At 46.7% G+C, this 21,856-nt stretch overlaps 1 protein-coding gene across 2 annotated transcripts in view; it reads right to left on the bottom strand.

Annotated features, from left to right (window-relative positions):
• The window catches only part of igsf9 (immunoglobulin superfamily member 9), a 53,819-nt gene that overhangs the window by 31,403 nt on the left and 560 nt on the right, over window positions 1-21,856 (bottom strand). The window contains exons 2-3 of one of the 2 annotated variants that reach the window (XM_031906799.1): window positions 15,765-16,152; window positions 11,534-11,725 (exon numbers count right to left, since the gene is read on the bottom strand). In XM_031906799.1, the coding sequence (XP_031762659.1) occupies window positions 11,534-11,725; window positions 15,765-15,819 (247 nt within the window). In that variant the 5' untranslated portion in view covers window positions 15,820-16,152. 2 annotated transcript variants of the gene reach the window in all.

Raw genomic sequence — 21,856 nt, 5'->3', positions numbered from 1 at the left:
CTGGGGTATTATACATGGAATTGGCACTGTATTTATCCTGCTGTGGGTTCTGGGGTATTATACATGGAATTGGCGCTGTATTTATCCTGCTGTGGGTTCTGGGGTATTATACATGGAATTGGCACTGTATTTATCCTGCTGTGGGTTCTGGGGTATTATACATGGAATTGGCACTGTATTTATCCTGCTGTGGGTTCTGGGGTAATTATACATGGAATTGGCACTGTATTTATCCTGCTGTGGGTTCTGGGGTATTATACATGGAATTGGCACTGTATTTATCCTGCTGTGGGTTCTGGGGTATTATACATGGAATTGGCACTGTATTTATCCTGCTGTGGGTTCTGGGTATTATACATGGAATTGGCACTGTATTTATCCTGCTGTGGGTTCTGGGGTATTATACATGGAATTGGCGCTGTATTTATCCTGCTGTGGGTTCTGGGGTATTATACATGGAATTGGCGACTGTATTTATCCTGCTGTGGGTTCTGGGGTATTATACATGGAATTGGCACTGTATTTATCCTGCTGTGGGTTCTGGGGTATTATACATGGAATTGGCGCTGTATTTATCCTGCTGTGGGTTCTGGGGTATAATACATGTATTTCCATGCTTGGGATAGTATAAAGGCATTTGTGAATATAATGCATTTAATTAGCTTTCCCAAACATAAAAATCACCCTCCTATGTGTGGTCCTCAGCTGCAGCACGACCTGATTATTGGCCTGGGGCCAAACAATTAGATCAGCCCAGTCTAGGCCAGCCCCAAATTAGGCAAAAATCCTTTCACTTGGTGGCCTCACTCCCATGTATACCTAGCTTTATTCTGTAATTCTGTGAAATAGAACAGTATGGTTGGCCACCAGCCATGACTCAGTTATCTGTGGTATATATAGTAATATAATACAGAGGAGTTATGCATATGATGTAAATTATATCCCTATAAACAGTGCTTAGTGATGTCATCAGTTATAATTGGCACTTAGTGATGTTATTTCTGTTATATGACCCACTTAAACTTGTGTATTATAATAAATCAAGTACAACTTGTTGTAAAATATAATATTACTAGAAGTCATAAGAAGTTCCATGACCTTTATTTGTGGCAAGAGCCACAAATAACCTTTATATGGCCATGGAACCCCTCTGTGCCTTATAATATCCCTATATGTTACAATAGGGGGTACTTTATTCACTATATAATATACAGGAGCCACAAATACCCTTTATATGGCCATGGAACCCCTCTGTGACTTATAATATCCCTATATGTTACAATAGGGGGTACTTTATTCACTATATAATATACAGGAGCCACAAATACCCTTTATATGGCCATGGAACCCCTCTGTGCCTTATAATATCCCTATATGTTACAATAGGGGGTACTTTATTCACTATATAATATACAGGAGCCACAAATAACCTTTATATGGCCATGGAACCCCTCTGTGCCTTATAATATCCCTATATGTTACAATAGGGGGTACTTTATTCACTATATAATATACAGGAGCCACAAATACCCTTTATATGGCCATGGAACCCCTCTGTGCCTTATAATATCCCTATATGTTACAATAGGGGGTACTTTATTCACTATATAATATACAGGAGCCACAAATAACCTTTATATGGCCATGGAACCCCTCTGTGCCTTATAATATCCCTATATGTTACAATAGGGGGTACTTTATTCACTATATAATATACAAGAGCCACAAATAACCTTTATATGGCCATGGAACCCCTCTGTGACTTATAATATCCCTATATGTTACAATAGGGGGTACTTTATTCACTATATAATATACAGGAGCCACAAATAACCTTTATATGGCCATGGAACCCCTCAGTGACTTATAATGTCCTTATATTTTACAATTGGGGGTACTTTATATAAACTCTAAGTTATCTAGAAGTGTGTAAACTCCCAGAATTCCCTAGCAGCTGTCAAGAACTGCAACTCCCATAAGCCGTTCTGCAGTGTGGATTATGGATCCTGGCAGCTGCCTTCCTTCATAAGATGGGGGGGCGATGTTTGAAATCCCACCCCTAAACCATGCGCCCAAACTCTGTATCATACAGGCAACTTTTAGCCCCTAATCCTTTCATTCATGATTTCCTCCTTTTTTTTTCCCCCCGAAAGTAAAATTTCTGTTGTCTCAGCAACACACGAACTGCCTAGCAACAAGCAGTTAAAGCATCACAAAGAGGTGCCTTCTGGGAAAATAAGGGAGGGTAGATCTCATTGGCTGGTGTCCGCCCAATAAACAATGATATTCCGTGAAAAGAAAACGGTGGCCGGGGGAACTGAATAAACGTTTCCCCCCCATGTCGATTCTAGGGGACCCCCCATTACAGACTTGCCAGCGGTTGTATAGAGGATGTCGGAACTAGAATTCGGTGTGGTGGAGAATGCGCCCTGTGTGGGGCATATGTATGGGCTTGGGTCCTACAGAGCTGCCCTATGCTCGGTCTTGATTTGCTTTTACCAGCTGTGCTAGAAGGCGATACCACATATCCACTACTATTCTAGTGACTAGTACTAGTCTAGTTCCCCCCACACCAGCTCTTTCTCTACCAGTGATTTCTTTATTGCAGGGGAAAGTTACTGGCAATTACAGGCGGAATATCATAATAAAGGCAGGGAAGGAAGAGGAGGAGGGCAGCAAAGCAGTTTGGGCCCCCAGAGGAGGGAGGGGGGGGGGGGGAAAGGACAATTGAGAGATAAATAGGATTGATGAGGTTGGAAGAACGGGGAGGGCATGAAAAGATGAAAGGGAGGGATCAAAAGAAACTGGCGTTATTCAAACTTTCAAAAGACGCTTGGAAGGAATCTGGGCCGCTCATGGCCAAGCCCTCATTAACTCTTTAACAGCCGAGAGTGGAAAGTAAAGGGTTAAGGGCAGCCTGTGTAGCAGGGTGATGCGCCCAACAGGCACCGAACAAAGGCAAACATGGCGCGACCTGCCCTGGCACCGTGTTATTGTTACTAACAATCAGCAGGTTGGTGCATAACCAGAGCACCCGCAGAGACCCACCCTGCAAAGGGGCATAAACTCATTCTATAGGCTAACAAATGGCCCCCTCTATAAGGACCCCCCTACCATTGCCCATGGCATGCCTCTGGACATGGTGGCCTTCCTTCCTACCTGCCAGACACTTCCTATGCTGGATAATACTTCTTGCCTCTCTTGGAATTCTGCTGGGACCTATGCACAAAGCACTGGTTGCTAAGCTCCCTGCCCAGAGCAACCAGGAGTTTGTTTCAGCAAGCACCATGGCAGCTCCAAATAAATATCCAAAGTCCTGCTAAGCATTTATTGGAGTAAAGCGAGAGCCAACCTGCTTATTATCTGGGTATAATGCAGGAGAAGGCCTCTCCGGGGAGGGTGTTAGGAGGGGGAAGCGAAGGACATTGTGTCCTCCTTGGGAATTTTATGGCTTTGGCTATTGACATAGTTAAATCTCTTATTCTTTTTATAGTGGTCTAACAAAGGAGGAGTATTTATTGGAGGCCATAAAGGCTGGCCTGGAGGAGACGCCGCCGGGGTGGAACACACTGTACTGAGGCACAGCGGGCAGGAGAAAAGCCACTATTAGTTTTTAATGAATCTCTGTCTCCCTGGTTCTGCGCCGTATAAACATAACTCCTTCCCATCATCCTCCTCACTGGCCAAAGCAATGATTCCAGTGGCCAAGTTACTAAGCCAGCAACACATTGGCTTGGGCAAACACAGCGTAAGGGCCAGAGTAACCAGAGCGTAAGTAGCCCACATGGAACCACCGAGGGGCAGTTGTTGCACCCATAGAGGCGCTAATTACACAGCCGGACAACCTACAGATGAAGCACTTTCTGAATCCCCCCGCTGAGACTGGGGGAACATTATCCCAATGCTTGTATGGACCAAGAGTAGATACTTGTCATCAAAAGAGCTTGCAATCTAGAAGTATCAATGGCACTTCCTTTCCCAAGGCTATGTAGGAGCTTGCAATCTACTGGGGCTTATTAGAGAGTAGCTGTAGGCCAAGGGGGGTCCATAGAGGTAATAGTAGGAGCCTGTGCTTGTGTAAACCCCGTTGCTTGTTTGTGCTCACTAATATCACGCTCAGCGGCTTCCATTTTCTTACTCCAGTGAATACGCACAATGCCATGCCGCTCACTGATTTGTGACTTTGTAAAATGCTCCTGTGTCCCATCTTCCAACTCCCTAGCCCCCCCCCCCCAACCCTTCTTTCCACCGGCTCAGCCCCACACAACTACACTAATCTGACCCCCCCTCTGTTCCACCTGGTAACTATGGCGATGAAATTTAAATCCCAGCATTCGCACAATGCCAAGCTCGGGCCAGGGAACGCTCGCCTCAATCTGCCCGTTTGTCCAATAGACGCCCAGGCTGGGAGATGCTCCGCTGGTCACATGGACGGCCAACGGCTTGTCTTTTCTTCTCTGGGATTGAAAATAAACAAGCTTGTTGCTAGGGGGAGCGCAGTTTGATACTGCATGGAAAGGGGGCGGAGAATATAAACAGGGTGGGGCACAATCGGCCATGGAGGGAACAGCGGAAACCCCAACACTCTGTATGTACCTTCAGAAAAGTTGGGGAGCCATTATTAAAGTAAAAAAAAGTAGGGATGCACTAAATCCAGGATTTGGTTCGGGATTCGGCAAAGATTTGCGTTTATCCATAGCAACCAATCAGATGGTTACCATTATTATTATTAACATTTATTTATAAAGCGCCAACATATTCCGCAGCGCTGTACAATAAGTGGGTTGCTACCATTTTCTAATTTGCAGTAGACTGCTCACCACTTATTGCTGATTGGTCCCTTTGGGTGACTGCTATGTAGCCAATATGTTAGCGAATGAGCCCTGCTGGTCATGGGGCCAATGCGCTCTTCAGCCTCCAACTTACCCAGCTTCCCCTTTAGTTAATCATTTCTAGCAGCATCATGTGCCAAGGGGTGTTGTTTAACCTTTGATATTTACTTCATCACTCATATGTGGCCTGAACAAATCAATATTATGAACTCAATTACCCATCAGTCTGTGTGTGTGTCACATGGTATCACTGAATCAGTGAGGGCAAAACCCACCTAGATATGGGGAACCCCTCATATAAACCACTTGTTACAGGCCCCTCCCACTTACCCATCATTCTGTGTGTGTGTCACATGGTATCACTGAATCAGTGAGGGCAAAACCCACCTAGATATGGGGAACCCCTCATATAAACTACTTGTTACAGGCCCCTCCCACTTACCCATCATTCTGTGTGTGTGTGTCACATGGTATCACTGAATCAGTGAGGGCAAAACCCACCTAGATATGGGGAACCCCTCATATAAACTACTTGTTACAGGCCCCTCCCACTTACCCATCATTCTGTGTGTATGTCACATGGTATCACTGAATCAGTGAGGGCAAAACCCACCTAGATATGGGGAACCCCTCATATAAACTACTTGTTACAGGCCCCTCCCACTTACCCATCATTCTGTGTGTGTGTCACATGGTATCACTGAATCAGTGAGGGCAAAACCCACCTAGATATGGGGAACCCCTCATATAAACTACTTGTTACAGGCCCCTCCCACTTACCCATCATTCTGTGTGTGTGTGTCACATGGTATCACTGAATCAGTGAGGGCAAAACCCACCTAGATATGGGGAACCCCTCATATAAACTACTTGTTACAGGCCCCTCCCACTTACCCATCATTCTGTGTGTGTCACATGGTATCACTGAATCAGTGAGGGCAAAACCCACCTAGATATGGGGAACCCCTCATATAAACTACTTGTTACAGGCCCCTCCCACTTACCCATCATTCTGTGTGTGTGTCACATGGTATCACTGAATCAGTGAGGGCAAAACCCACCTAGATATGGGGAACCCCTCATATAAACTACTTGTTACAGGCCCCTCCCACTTACCCATCATTCTGTGTGTGTGTGTCACATGGTATCACTGAATCAGTGAGGGCAAAACCCCCCTAGATATGGGGAACCCCTCATATAAACTACTTGTTACAGGCCCCTCCCACTTACCCATCATTCTGTGTGTGTCACATGGTATCACTGAATCAGTGAGGGCAAAACTCACCTAGATATAAGGAACACCTCATAAAAACTACTTTTTCTCCAGGCCAGGCTCAGTTTATATGGAGCTATATAATAAAAGACCAGTTAGGGTGTGGGAAATTAAAGCTGTAATACAAATAAAGCAGCACTTTGGCACTGGGTAATCAAAATGATGAGGGAAAGAGAGCCAAATGGTAGAGATAAGGCCTCCCTCTCTGCTGTTGGGTTGTTATATTTGGCATGGCTTCAGTCTCTGAAATATAATCATATTAGTGTACTTTAATGGAGGCAGACATGGATTTTTCTGGGGGAACTAATTGTTGGGGAATATATTTTTTATAGGGGAACTGGCAGTTACAGGTTCCCCCATACCAGGTGGCTGAATGCAGTTGCACAATGAGGTTGATGGCTGCCATATTTACCCAACCGGGCTTCCACTACATACGCCCCTAGTCAGCAGTCGTCACTCCGGGTGGGCTGAACCCCACAGACGCGGCTCCATGTCTTTCCCACATTATTACTCCCTCATGGTGTCCTCCATGTTTCTTATGTAAACTGGCCCCACCCACTGAGGCTGCCATTTTGTTATACAGGCCCTGGTATATACACTGATACACCTGCTGGGAAGTAACCATGGAACTGGGGGGGGGGGGGGAGACACTGAAAGAATGTTTCCAAAATGCCTTTAAAAAGCCCTGACTACACATACACACACATATAATATATATATCCCTGTATATGCAATTACACCTCGCTGTGGGACAATGCAACTCCTTTATTAATCAGGGTACAAAGAGGAGCGGGGGAGGGGAGCCGTTTGATGTGAGGGAGAGGCATTCCTTTCATGTGTGCCCTATACTAACTATTCCTATGGGGAGTTTCTGTTCCAATATGCCGTAATTGCTATTATTCCTATATGGAGATATTGTTTAACCCCTTAGGGCTCTACCACTGACACCCAGGGAGTTAGTAAATGAGCCCTTGGTAGTTGGTTTACTTCCCCTTTACATGGGAATATGAAATCTCCGTATCCAAACACAATAATCAGCAGAAAGTACACACACGTGAGATAAGCGGCATTTCTGTACAGTTCATAAGTTTACTCTGCTCTCCCCTGAGCCCATGCTATCCCTGCCCCAGAGACCCCTGCGGGAACCTGGTTAGTAGCCGACCGTTGGATTTATTGCTGACAGTTTGGGGCCCCCCTCCCTTGGTGGGAAAAAGAATAGGACCCTTTGTGTTGAGGAGACCTCCTTCCATAGACAATACCCCCTGTCCCACAGAATAGAACTCTACATTCTCTCCTGGCGTGGCTGGAAAGATCCCTTTCATTTCTGCCCCCCCCTGTAATTACCCCTGGGGTGGTAGGAGCATCAGTGAGGGAGAGATATCCCCATCCCTGGCACTGCCCCAGACATTTCTCTACTGACTGTAGGCTGATCCATAGGAGCTACTCAAGCGTGAAGTTCACACAGTGTACTCCCCACTAATTAGACTTCTTAGCAATTACTGACTACTTGCAGCTTGTACTCCACGTGGTGTATGGCTTGTGGTGCCCACAATGATTTCATTATGGAACCCATACGCACGGGGGGAGTCCGGCACCGCTAGTACTCACTGGCAAGCATGGTTTGGTTTCAAATAAAAGAGGGAAAAAGTTGGCTTGGATTGTCAACTGTTCAACTGTAATATTATATATATTAGAGTAACAGCATAGTGCTGTCCTCAGTGTCTTCTAATATCCTTATCATTTACAGTAGGGGGTACACTATCCCTTATAATACATGAGTGATACTCAGAGTTCCCTGTATAACTCAGCCTGCAGCCTTGTGCCTTTATATGGGCACAGAACCCCTCAGTGACTGCTAATATCCTTATCATTTACAGTAGGGGGTACATTATCCCTTATAATACATGAGTGATACTCAGAGTTCCCTGTATAACTCAGCCTGCAGCCTTGTGCCTTTATATGGGCACAGAACCCCTCAGTGACTGCTAATATCCTTATCATTTACAGTAGGGGGTACATTATCCCTTATAATACATGAGTGATACCCAGAGTTCCCTGTATAACTCAGCCTGCAGCCTTGTGCCTTTATATGGGCACAGAACCCCTCAGTGACTGCTAATATCCTTATCATTTACAGTAGGGGGTACATTATCCCTTATAATACATGAGTGATACTCAGAATTCCCTGTATAACTCAGCCTGCAGCCTTGTGCCTTTATATGGGCACAGAACCCCTCAGTGACTGCTAATATCCTTATCATTTACAGTAGGGGGTACATTATCCCTTATAATACATGAGTGATACTCAGAGTTCCCTGTATAACTCAGCCTGCAGCCTTGTGCCTTTATATGGGCACAGAACCCCTCAGTGACTGCTAATATCCTTATCATTTACAGTAGGGGGTACATTATATCTGTATTATTATTAGTATATGTATGCAGATGCCACGGAGCAGACAGAGGGCAGATTCTGATAGGATGGGGAGAATTACAGGCCAATGGCACACCCACTAAGAAACACAATGACCCGGGATTAACTGTTTAATCCCTGTCTCTGTTCTGTCCGACCATCTACAATATGTTTCTATTTAGACCCAGATTATGGGTATAAAAGACCCAGTCAGAATCCCGCGAGCCTAATGCCCTCCGGTGCTCACAATACAGTAACATGGTCCGACAGACAAAATAAAAAGTTGATCTTGGACTTAGAAGGGCAGACGGTGCCTGAGACAGTGACTGGGCCCCTTCCGGAAAGGACCCCCCCCAGACCCCAGCACTATATATGGCCCATCCCACAAACCCAGGCCTGATCATTTGGGCCCCACACTTGGGTCAATAAGGGGCCAAGTCAGCAGCCAATGACCACCTGTGTGTAACTACCTTATATAAAAGCACATTGCACGTACTGGTGACAACGTTACTACCTGCTCTGTACTTATACAGGGAGAATCCCATCCTTTGTGTGGGCTTGTAAGGAACCCAATGAAAGGAACCAAGACAATTGCCCTTCTCTGCTCCTCACCTGTCTGCTCATTATAGATTGACGAGAAACTGACACCACTCAGCGGAACAGTTGGTTACACAGGCTCTCGGGTTAGGGGGGAACCCGATACACCAAGCTACCCCAGGGCGAGTAAATAGCTCCTCTGTAAAGAGCAAGTCAGGCCAGACATTGCCCAACTATTATTCCCATCCTCCTCTGCCATCCAGTGCCAGTCATTAGTGCTTCCCAGCTCTGCCCATATGTATAAATACAAATATACAGAGAAGGAATGTTCTGGGCACACAATAAGCTGTACCCCCATACTGTACTGTCTAAGGGAAACACCATGGCACCCCCTACCCATATGTATAAATACAAATATACAGAGAAGGAATGTTCTGGGCACACAATAAGCTGTACCCCCATACTGTACTGTCTAAGGGAAACACTATGGCACCCCCTACCCATATGTATAAATACAAATACACAGAGAAGGAATGTTCTGGGCACACAATAAGCTGTACCCCCATACTGTACTGTCTAAGGGAAACACTATGGCACCCCCTACCCATATGTATAAATACAAATACACAGAGAAGGAATGTTCTGGGCACACAATAAGCTGTACCCCCATACTGTACTGTCTAATGGAAACACTATGGCACCCCCTACCCATATGTATAAATACAAATATACAGAGAAGGAATGTTCTGGGCACACAATAAGCTGTACCCCCATACTGTACTGTCTAAGGGAAACACTATGGCACCTCCTACCCATATGTATAAATACAAATATACAGAGAAGGAATGTTCTGGGCACACAATAAGCTGTACCCCCATACTGTACTGTCTAAGGGAAACACTATGGCACCCCCTACCCATATGTATAAATACAAATATACAGAGAAGGAATGTTCTGGGCACACAATAAGCTGTACCCCCATACTGTACTGTCTAAGGGAAACACTATGGCACCTCCTACCCATATGTATAAATACAAATATACAGAAAACGAATGTTATAATAGTCCCCTCATTCATTTCCATAGCAATCCAGGATGCAGACGACTGTGGCCTAGGGGGGTCATTTTGAGAAATGGGCTCCCTTCACACAGAGTTACCAACCACTGTGGGGACAGGGGAATTTCCCCCCCTGCCATTGTGAGATCATATGACATTGGGCTTCACCCTGCTGGCTGGACCTCCGGTGATATATGGTTGCTAGGGTCACTGACCCTAATAGAAATCTAATCTCACAATCAGCCTGCTCTCTTTGCTGGTGGGGGTCATGGACCGTAGCTATCAGATCGCATTTTACTTTTTATTTACCGACATTTTTTTTGAATGAGTTTTCCCCTTTCCAAAGGATAAAGCTAAAGCCACACAGGGCGGATTCTTGGGCTGTGGCAAAATGGAGGCCGAGAATCAGCTTTTCCATTAGCGTCAGCCTCCTACCCTGCCTGGAACCCTTAAGGTGCCCATACACCTTAAGATCCGCTCACTTGGCGATGTCACCAAGCGAGCGGATCTTCTCCCAATAACCCCCACCTACGGGTGGGCAATATCGGGGGAATTTAGGCTAATTCGATTGGCCCTGGGGCCAAATGATCGAATTATAACGACGGGTATAGGCAAAGCCGGTCCGGGGACCGCATCAACGAGCAAATGCAGTCCCCGATCCGACTAGATTTTCTAACCTGCCCGATTTCAGGCCAGATATCGGTCGGGCAGGCCGATCGGTAGTGCCCATACGCGGGCCGATTAGCTGCCGAATCTGTCTAAGGGACCCATATCAGCAGCTAGAATCGGCCCGTGTATGGCCACCTTTAGTGTCAGCCTGGTGCCGGCAGACGTGGCAGATACCGGCTCTGATACTCTCGAGTTTCTCTCAGCCCTGTGTACTGTCAGCCTAAGAAGTGACCAATTGCAACGCTGCTCAGACACAGCCATTCTGCAGCACGTTTATAGTTAATGTAAGAGCAAACATGCCTTTTAGTGTGGCCAAACAAAGATTTGAGAAGCTTTCAGTGCAGTGAACACACCTCAGCCTGTCATTAGTGGCGCTGACCCGAGCCCCCCCCCTTCCCCCCCCCCCAGTGTGTATTTACTAAAGCTCCTGCATTCCTCTCTCAGCAAATCCCGCTGCTTCATTAGAGCAGGTGGCTCACAAGGGACTGGTGTTTGACTCCGTAATCCTATACACGAGCTATGGTGACAGACTGGGATTTCTGCTTCCTGCTGGTCCCGCCGTGCCTATACAGAGCAAGCGACCATGGGATTCCCAGCTCAAACTCCCAGCATCCCTTGATAACCACTGGAAACATTGCAAAGCCATGCCAGCACCCTGATTGGCTGGGGCGCCTATGCGTACAGAATCTCCAGCCAATCAGAGCTTTACATGGGTAGAGTGGGAGATAAAGGGCAACTAAGAACCGTGCACTTACCTAGATACTGGGGATCCACGCGGGGAGAGTAGAGTCCAAACTTGATAAAGATAGGGAGCATAAATCCAAAGCGCACCCACTCGATGACATAGAGAGGAGGGCGCCCCGCGTCCTGGTGGAGGAGGCTGCACCCCAACACCGTGCTCTCTCCTACGCGTCCAACCACAGTCTGGGAGTCTGATCGGATAGCGCCTACACGGGGAGCAGATAATGGCTTAGCACAGGATTTGCAATTTTCTTTTTGTTTAATTGTGTAATGTACCTTTCCAGTCTGGCATTTATGCTGCTATCTGGTTGCCAGGGTCCTGCTGACCTTAGCAACACTGGTCCTGTTTCATGAATGTTACCTAGCCCACCCTCAGTGTATTCAAGGAAGAAGGGCAATAGTAACCCCCTGCCAAACCAACCCCAGTAGTCGCCCTATCAGACTGGTTAGTGTCTGTATTCATTTAAGCAGGAAGTTGGGTGCTTTCCCATTGGTGGAACTGGCCAAGTGCCCACAGGAATCAGATACGGCTAATGTACAGTTCAGTGGATATACACACGTACCCAGCAACTGCTCCTTTCTGTTTCCCCATAATGAAATAAAATATCATTCTAGTCAGAACCAGAGTGCAGAAAGGGATAGAGCGCTTTTCCTTGGAATTCCAGGATGACGCAACATGGCAATCAGCTTTTCATACTAAGTTCCTTTCAACTAGCACCAAGGTGCTAGTTGACAACTCAATGGCCAGCTCCTTGGGGGTGGGTCTTCCAATACGACTAGATGGAAGGACCTTATGGGCTAGTCTCCTCTTATATAACTATATGGAAAGCCCCTTGGGGCAGGTCTGCAAGTATATAACTAGAGGGGGTACTTTATTCTTATCTACAAACATATGGCAAGCTCCTCGGGGGAGGGTCTCTTATCAAATCACAAGGCTGCAGGCACCTTTGTGCAGGGGCTCCCCCTATACAATTATATGGTAAGCTCCTCGGGGGAGGGTCTCTTATCAAACCACAAGGCTGCAGGCACCTTTGTGCAGGGGCTCCCCCTATACAATTACATGGCAAGCTCCTCGGGGGAGGGTCTCTTATCAAACCACAAGGCTGCAGGCACCTTTGTGCAGGGGCTCCCCCTATACAATTACATGGCAAGCTCCTCGGGGGAGGGTCTCTTATCAAACCACAAGGCTGCAGGCACCTTTGTGCAGGGGCTCCCCCTATACAATTACATGGCAAGCTCCTCGGGGGAGGGTCTCTTATCAAACCACAAGGCTGCAGGCACCTTTGTGCAGGGGCTCCCCCTATACAATTACATGGCAAGCTCCTCGGGGGAGGGTCTCTTATCAAACCACAAGGCTGCAGGCACCTTTGTGCAGGGGCTCCCCCTATACAATTACATGGCAAGCTCCTCGGGGGAGGGTCTCTTATCAAACCACAAGGCTGCAGGCACCTTTGTGCAGGGGCTCCCCCTATACAATTACATGGCAAGCTCCTCGGGGGAGGGTCTCTTATCAAACCACAAGGCTGCAGGCACCTTTGTGCAGGGGCTCCCCCTATACAATTACATGGCAAGCTCCTCGGGGGAGGGTCTCTTATCAAACCACAAGGCTGCAGGCACCTTTGTGCAGGGGCTCCCCTATACAATTACATGGCAAGGTCCTTGTAGGAGGGTCTCTGCTCTTACACTACTACAACAGTTCAATTCTTTCAGCTGGCCTGAGAGCTAGAAGGACTTGAAATGTAAGGCAGCCACTCAAAAATAGGTGGGGATGTTAGAAGTCATATTTCAGCAACCACTGAAGGGTTGCAGGTGAAAAAAGGAGAAAAATTATATATATATATTAATATTTAATGATAAAAATAAGGTTCTGCTCCAAAGAGCTTGCAATTGATCTGTATTCCTGTTCTTGTAAACATAATCATAGCCTTTGTGATATATATATATGTATATATGATATAAATGATAGATATCACTGTGTGGGCAACAGAGCTTACAACTTAAAATTAGGGGAAAAAAAGTACCCAAAACCCAGTAAAAGAGACTTCCCAGTAAGCAAGCGCGCTACATAGGGGCGCCCAGCAGGATACCAGGCCAGCTAACCCTCTATTCATTATAGAGCTGCAGGCTACCGGGGATTAATTCTGGAAAAGCAGGTGTACTGGGTCAGGGGTCACTGACAGACCTACAGGTGGGGAAGGCAGGGTCCGGGCTTTCACGCTCCGTCAGTTTAACTTCTAGGCTTCTGTTAAAAGAGGCTAAGATACTGCTGTAACTCCCAATAAAGTCATTCAGAAGAGGAAACGGCTCCTGTTGTCCTATTGAAAGGCAAATGTACAGCCCAGCGGGGCATAATTGGAGTTCATTCCAAGATTGTTCCTACTCAACCGGTTAAAAGGCATATGGACCCTACATACCTCAAGTGAATAATGCGGAAATGTATGTACAGTGACAAGGAACAATAATGTATTATATTAATTAATTAGGATCTGTGCCACTGTGACAGAATGATCTGTTATACCAGTGATCCCCAACCAGTGGCTCAGGGGCAACATGTTGCTCCCCAACCCCTTGGGTGTTGCTCTCAGTGCCCCCAAACCAGGGAGTTATTTTTGAATTCTTGACTTGGGGGCAAGTTTTGGTTGAATAAAAACAAGATTTCCTACCAAATAAAGCCCCTGTAAGCTGATAGGGTGCATAGAGGCCCCTAATAGCCAATCACAGCCCTTATTTGGCTCCTCCATGAACTTTTATGGTGCTTGTGTTGCTCTCCAAGTCTTTTTACATTTGACTGTCGCTCACGAGGTTGGGGATCCCTGTGTTATACAGATAGCTAGAATCTCAGCCATAAAGCAGGGCAGGACTGCTGCTTACAATGGGGGGGATCAGATAGGATCTGTGCCACTGTGACAGAATGCTCTGTTATACAGATAGCTAGAATCTCAGCCATAAAGCAGGGCAGGACTGCTGCTTACAATGGGGGGGATCAGATAGGATCTGTGCCACTGTGACAGAATGCTCTGTTATACAGATAGCTAGAATCTCAGCCATAAAGCAGGGCAGGACTGCTGCTTACAATGGGGGGATCAGATAGGATCTGTGCCACTGTGACAGAATGCTCTGTTATACAGATAGCTAGAATCTCAGCCATAAAGCAGGGCAGGACTGCTGCTTACAATGGGGGGATCAGATAGGATCTGTGCCACTGTGACAGAATGCTCTGTTATACAGATAGCTAGAATCTCAGCCATAAAGCAGGGCAGGACTGCTGCTTACAATGGGGGGGATAGGATCTGTGCCACTGTGACAGAATGCTCTGTTATACAGATAGCTAGAATCTCAGCCATAAAGCAGGGCAGGACTGCTGCTTACAATGGGGGGATCAGATAGGATCTGTGCCACTGTGACAGAATGCTCTGTTATACAGATAGCTAGAATCTCAGCCATAAAGCAGGGCAGGACTGCTGCTTACAATGGGGGGGATCAGATAGGATCTGTGCCACTGTGACAGAATGCTCTGTTATACAGATAGCTAGAATCTCAGCCATAAAGCAGGGCAGGACTGCTGCTTACAATGGGGGGGATCAGATAGGATCTGTGCCACTGTGACAGAATGCTCTGTTATACAGATAGCTAGAATCTCAGCCATAAAGCAGGGCAGGACTGCTGCTTACAATGGGGGGATCAGATAGGATCTGTGCCACTGTGACAGAATGCTCTGTTATACAGATAGCTAGAATCTCAGCCATAAAGCAGGGCAGGACTGCTGCTTACAATGGGGGGATCAGATAGGATCTGTGCCACTGTGACAGAATGCTCTGTTATACAGATAGCTAGAATCTCAGCCATAAAGCAGGGCAGGACTGCTGCTTACAATGGGGGGGGATCAGATAGGGTATGTGCCACTGTGACAGAATGCTCTGTTATACAGATAGCTAGAATCTCAGCCATAAAGCAGGGCAGGACTGCTGCTTACAATGGGGGGGATAGGATCTGTGCCACTGTGACAGAATGCTCTGTTATACAGATAGCTAGAATCTCAGCCATAAAGCAGGGCAGGACTGCTGCTTACAATGGGGGGGGGATCAGATAGGGTATGTGCCACTGTGACAGAATGCTCTGTTATACAGATAGCTAGAATCTCAGCCATAAAGCAGGGCAGGACTGCTGCTTACAATGGGGGGGGGGGGATCTGTTATACAGATATCTAGTAGTCAGACAAGCACCAGAAGACCAGACCCAACTTACCGTTAATACAGCAGGAGAAGAGGATAAGGACATTAATACAGAGGCACCAATGCATAGCACAGATCTGCCAGCGACAGGAATTACACCAAGCCTTTTCTGCAGCATTCGGAGACCCCAACAGTAACCCCCAACTCCGTCCGAACAGTCCGAATATACTCCAAATACGAAAAAAGGGCAAGTAATATCAGTCTGTCCACAGCCAGCACCCACAATTCATTGTTCCAGTATAAAAAAAAATGTCTGCCGTCTTGTTAACCCCCCCCCCCCAGGAGCTGCGACGGACCCCGGGGCCCCGTGAGATGTCTTTCCTGGGAATTACGAATTCTGCATCGTGACCTTCTCCCCCAATCAAATCTGCTTCTCCGGGTGTTCAGGAGTCACTCTGGTTCTGTTAAATGAAATAAAGGAGAGTTAGAGTTGCGACTTGGCAGGGGAGGAGAAAGCAATCAAGTCTCCTCGGAGCTAAGAGTCAATATTTGGTCAGTCCTACCCATATACTGCCCATCTGTGCAACAAACAGCAACGCTGGGGGTATTTCCCTCCCAATACTCTCTAGGGAAACCAATATGGCAGCTCCCACCCGTATACATTATTTTGATATTATGAAACAGTTTGCAGTTGGTCTTCTCTTTGGAATTTTAGCTGTTCTCTGGTTGCTAGGGGTCAACTACCTTAGCAACCAGGCAGTGGTTGGAATGAGAAACTGGAATATGAATAGGAGAAAGTAATAAAAAGTAGCAATAACAAACGAGTCGAAGCCTCACAAAGCAATAGTTTTTGGCTAATAAAAAATGAAGAATTGGCCACCTATAACATAAGGTGAAACACCCCTGTTATAGGCGAATTATCTGAAACCTTTGAATTAAACGGGGTCAGTGACCCCCTTTGGAAAGCTGGAAAGAGTCAGAAGAAAAAAGCTAATTAAATAGGAAATAAAAAATGAAGACGAATTGAAAAGTTGCTAAGAATTGGCTATTATACTACAACATACCAAAACTCAAAGGTGAACCACCCCTTTAAGCGTAGAAGTCTCACAGCGGGTCGAGTTCCAGAGGGTCCCCCCAAAAAATGAGATTATTGGGCAGGTAGGGTTCAGACTGAGTTACTGGTCGGCAGTTGCGCCCAATGAGACCCCCTGCAATGTCGCTGCCATGCAGATTCCAGACATAAAGGGGCGGAGCTACGTAAGAGTTATTATCATAACAGAGTGTTGAGTGACTGTGGCAAGGTGTAATGGGCCACATAATAGGAACCGGTTCTGTATTGTTCCCATGCTATGTAGGAAAGCTAATGGCTGCATAGTTGCCAGTCGTATACAATTACTTTCGGATAAACAGGCCGCCCCACCCAAGCCCTGCTGTCACACACTCATTTTCTTACAATAATAACAATAAACAGAAAACTGGATCTGCTTCCTGGTGAGACGAGATATTTATTAAATCCTCCTGAAGAAGGTTGCACGGCAGGTCAAACCGTCAGTCTCTCATCAAAGCCCTATTCAGTCTCGCACAGTAAGCCAAGCCCATTCCTTCAGGCCTGTTGGCACTTAGGAAATTAACGTTAATAAGCAGGGCAGGACTGTTACTTACTGTGGGGATCAGGCGGGGTCTGTGTCACTGTTACAGAATGCTCTGTTATACAGAGAGCTAGAATCTCAGCCATAAAGCAGGGCAGGACTGCTGCTTACAATGGGGGGGGGGGATCAGATAGGATCTGTGCCACTGTGACAGAATGCTCTGTTATACAGATAGCTAGAATCTCAGCCATAAAGCAGGGCAGGACTGCTGCTTACAATGGGGGGGATCAGATAGGATCTGTGCCACTGTGACAGAATGCTCTGTTATACAGATAGCTAGAATCTCAGCCATAAAGCAGGGCAGGACTGCTGCTTACAATGGGGGGGGGATCAGATAGGATCTGTGCCACTGTGACAGAATGCTCTGTTATACAGATAGCTAGAATCTCAGCCATAAAGCAGGGCAGGACTGCTGCTTACAATGGGGGGATCAGATAGGATCTGTGCCACTGTGACAGAATGCTCTGTTATACAGATAGCTAGAATCTCAGCCATAAAGCAGGGCAGGACTGCTGCTTACAATGGGGGGATCAGATAGGATCTGTGCCACTGTGACAGAATGCTCTGTTATACAGACACTAGTCAGACTGAGGCTGAGGGCGTATGTTGCGCTTACGCAGTGCCTAAATGCTAAGAGATCTCATGTCCCCACAGCTCAGCCAGGACCCCCCCAGACAGACCATTCAGCTTTCCAAAATAAAATAGTTTCAACATGAGGGACTAATGGATGGCAGCAGAAATCCAGCCCTGGCCCTTATTCTCCCACCAAAAATAACAAATCAAGTCACAAACCAGAGAAATCTGATGGGCTCATTTCCTGCGTTTCCCCATATTTTCCGCACCCGCCTAATTGTGATGCCCCCGGCGCCCGCCAGTTATGGCACCGCAGTACAGGAAAGCAACACGCCATTGGCTTCATTCTTTTCAGCATCTGCTGATTGCTTTTTATATCTGTTTTCTACAAGATCAAACTTTTCTTTTTCCAGTTCCAAATGGAACAAACTTGTGATTTCTTTAAAGTGTTAAGGAATGAAAACCCACAAAAAGAGCAATCTGGAGGCCAGTTGGGAAGAAACTGGCGGGGATGTTTAATATTCCGGGAATAACGTCATTTAAACAGGCCCCTGCCCTTGGCTCGGAAAGCTTGTGTCATGTGGGCGAGTAAATCCAACACAGATGCATCTGGGGGTAAATCACGCGGGTGGGGGGTAGAGTTACTAATGTAGAACTGGTTCTAAAAGGAAAATAAATCCTTATTTATGGCAAGATTTAACTTATTACTTGAATGTTCCTTGCCTGCAGAGTTTCATAAAGTAAAAGCTGCCATACTGCTTGTTTCTTGTACAGTTCAACAGCCCCTCAGGTCTTTCTATGGAAAATGCGCCAGAAAGCAAAATGGCTGCCAGTACTCATCGTGACAGACATTAGCAGAAATGGAAAGTTCTATGTAAATAATGAAAGATGCGCAGAGACAGAACAAATGGGGTTCCCAATGTGCACCCCTTGTTTCTGTGCCCTTTAGGGATAAGGAAACTTGGCACCATAAGCATTTCTGGCCCCCAGTGATAGGGACAGGGGGGCAGATAAGCACCACAGTATCTGTGAGACTGCTGCAAACTGACTGTATTGCTACTCAATGATATCAGGATTCCTCTCAGGACTTGGCTTATTCCCAGCATTCCTGGCAAGATTCTGATTTGGCCCAAACCCATTCAGCCGAAAGGAGGGGGGGGGGTGGTTCTGGGAGCCATTATTAGCCATATCATTCTAAAGGGAATACTATATAGGGGATAATGTACCAAGTACAGGTATAGGACCCCTTATCCAGAATGCTCGGGGCCAAGGGTATTCCCGGATAAGGGGTCTTTCCGTAATTTGGATCTCCATACCTTAAGTCTACTAAAAAATCAATAAAACAATAATTAACCCCAATAGGATTGTTTTGCATCCAATAAGGATTATTTATATCTTAGTTGGGATCAAGTACAGGTACTGTTTTATTATTACAGAGAAAAGGGAATCATTTAACCATTAAATAAACCCAATAGGGCTGTTCTGCCCCCAATAAGGGGTAATTATATCTTAGTTGGGATCAAGTACAGGTACTGTTTTATTATTACAGAGAAAAGGGTAATCAGTTTTAAAATTTTGCATTATTTGATTAATATGGAGTCTATGGGAGATGGGCTTTCCGTAATTTGGAGCTTTCTGGATAATGGGTTTCCGGATAAGGGATCCCATACCTGTACTGTCATTTATATGGCCTTTATAAGATCAACCCTCAGTGACTTCTTATCTTATAAAGACACAGAACCCCTCAGTGACTGCTAATATCCTTATCATTTACAGTAGGGGGTACATTATCCCTTATAATACATGAGTGATACTCAGAGTTCCCTGTATAACTCAGCCTGCAGCCTTGTGCCTTTATATGGGCACAGAACCCCTCAGTGACTGCTAATATCCTTATCATTTACAGTAGGGGGTACATTATCCCTTATAATACATGAGTGATACTCAGAGTTCCCTGTATAACTCAGCCTGCAGCCCTGTGCCTTTATATGGTCATGGAACCCCTTTAATATCCTTATATCAGACAGCAAGGGTTGCTGGGCGCCGTTGCTATACGGTGAGTAACATGGTGGTACAGTTGCTATGTGCAGTTGCTATATACAGAGTTACTAAGTCCCATTAGGATTATTGGGCACTAATTATAGTGGGATTGCAGTTAGCTGGCAGTTAGCTGGCGCCAAGGAATCCCAGCGCAGTGTTACTGTACTTTACGTCATGATCTTCGCTCTCACCAAACTACATATCCCAGCATCCCTTACCAGACAACTTTTAGAATTTCAGTTTTAAACTCTTTGCTGCCACAGTACCCCGACCCCATTTCTGCCCCCCCCCCCTTCCCCCTCCTTACGTCAAAGGCTCTTTCTGCCTCTCCTATCGGATTTCCACCGCCAGCGAGCCCGGGTCACGCCATCGCTCTCATATCCTAATTAGTACCAAACCGCCACAAAGCTCATTAACTCAAGGGGAAGAGGAGGCAAAGTTATGACATTTAATTCCCTTTTCCTGTTCTGCATGAGTGGAGCGGCCTCCCCGCTGAGATGGTAGGAACCTACTATGCAGGGGCAGGTAGGAAGAGGGAGGCCAGAGGTCCTGGAGCAGGTGGGTAAAGTGCGGGGCAGTTGGGCAGTAAATATATATATATACAGGGTCGGCTCCTGGCTAAGATATAATATACTCAGTCTGCCCTGGCAGCCGAGGTGTTAATACCGGGGGGGATCTGTCATCCTGGTGGTCCCCACCGGCCATCGTTTCCATACACCAAACCCTGCACCCCACTGCTTTTCAAAGGCACCCCCCCCCCCAAAAAAATGAAAAGGAGACAGCATTTCGGTGTGGCCCCCCCCCAGCCCGAGCCAACCTCTACGGCAGCCCCCCGTTCCCTGCCTTTGTGTCTGCCTGATCTGGGTGTTCTACAGGGGGGAGCTAAGGGCGGACCCCCCGTCCCCATCGCACTAAGGCGACAGAAACGCACATAATAAAGGCCGGAGGGCTGGGGGCAGACATGGCGTTTTTATTCCTCCAATAACACAAGGCCGGAGGCTTTTATTGGATTTATTATTTTTATTATCCCCCCCCCCCCCCCCGTAGCCCGGCGGCTAGTAACTATCACTGGGCACAAAGCAATGAGGGGTATTTATAGCCCCCCACACTGAGGCAGGTGTATAAAAGCCCCGGTGGGGGCTATCGTTCCTCTCGTAGCCCCCAGGACACTTAACGCCCCGTGACCTTGAATCTGCCACCCATTTGCCACCTAGATTGCAAGCTCTTTGGTCCACTAGGCATGGTGATTCCATCCCCCCCCCCCGGGTCCCACACCCTGCTGAATTAAAGGACACCTACTTCTCCCCCCCCCTTAAGGAGTGGCCCCGGAGCCCTTTTATAAACACCTGATATATAAGAATATATAGAACGTTAATATGGCGTCAGCGGACGTTAGAGACGCAGGCGGGGTTACCCTATGGATTGCTCAGGCCACTTACTGTTAGTAGCCGGGTAGGTAAGGAATAGGGGGGGGGGTGTATAGATTTAAAGGCCACTTCACCCCAAGCCCTGACACAAGCTCCCATTACCCACCACTACCACGTCCCCCCGATAATGACACGAATGAGGCTCAGTTGCCCTTTGTTTCCCCGCACACTGGGGACATTTAATAGGGAGTCATTTTATATTCACCATAAAGAGAAAGTGCGATCACAACACTGGGGGGGGGGGGGCGCGATATCAATATTTACAGGGCGCCCAACACTCACATACGGGTTTGTCGGTTAACCCCTCAGCTCCTGGACGCCTAGTGCAGAGTGAAGGGTTAAGGAGTGATCCAAAAGCCCCCCAGTGTCATTAATAAGGTGTTGGGGTCACACTATGTATTCAGCTTTTAAGCTGGCAAGTAAGCGGTTAATGTGGGACTACAATACCCATCAGCCCCTGTATGATGGCATTTTGC

The sequence above is a fragment of the Xenopus tropicalis genome, chromosome 8, assembly GCF_000004195.4.
Source record: "Xenopus tropicalis strain Nigerian chromosome 8, UCB_Xtro_10.0, whole genome shotgun sequence".
Taxonomy (NCBI): domain Eukaryota; kingdom Metazoa; phylum Chordata; class Amphibia; order Anura; family Pipidae; genus Xenopus; species Xenopus tropicalis.
The sequence above is the reverse complement of the archived record's forward strand: the minus strand, read 5'-3'. Positions and strand labels throughout refer to the sequence as shown.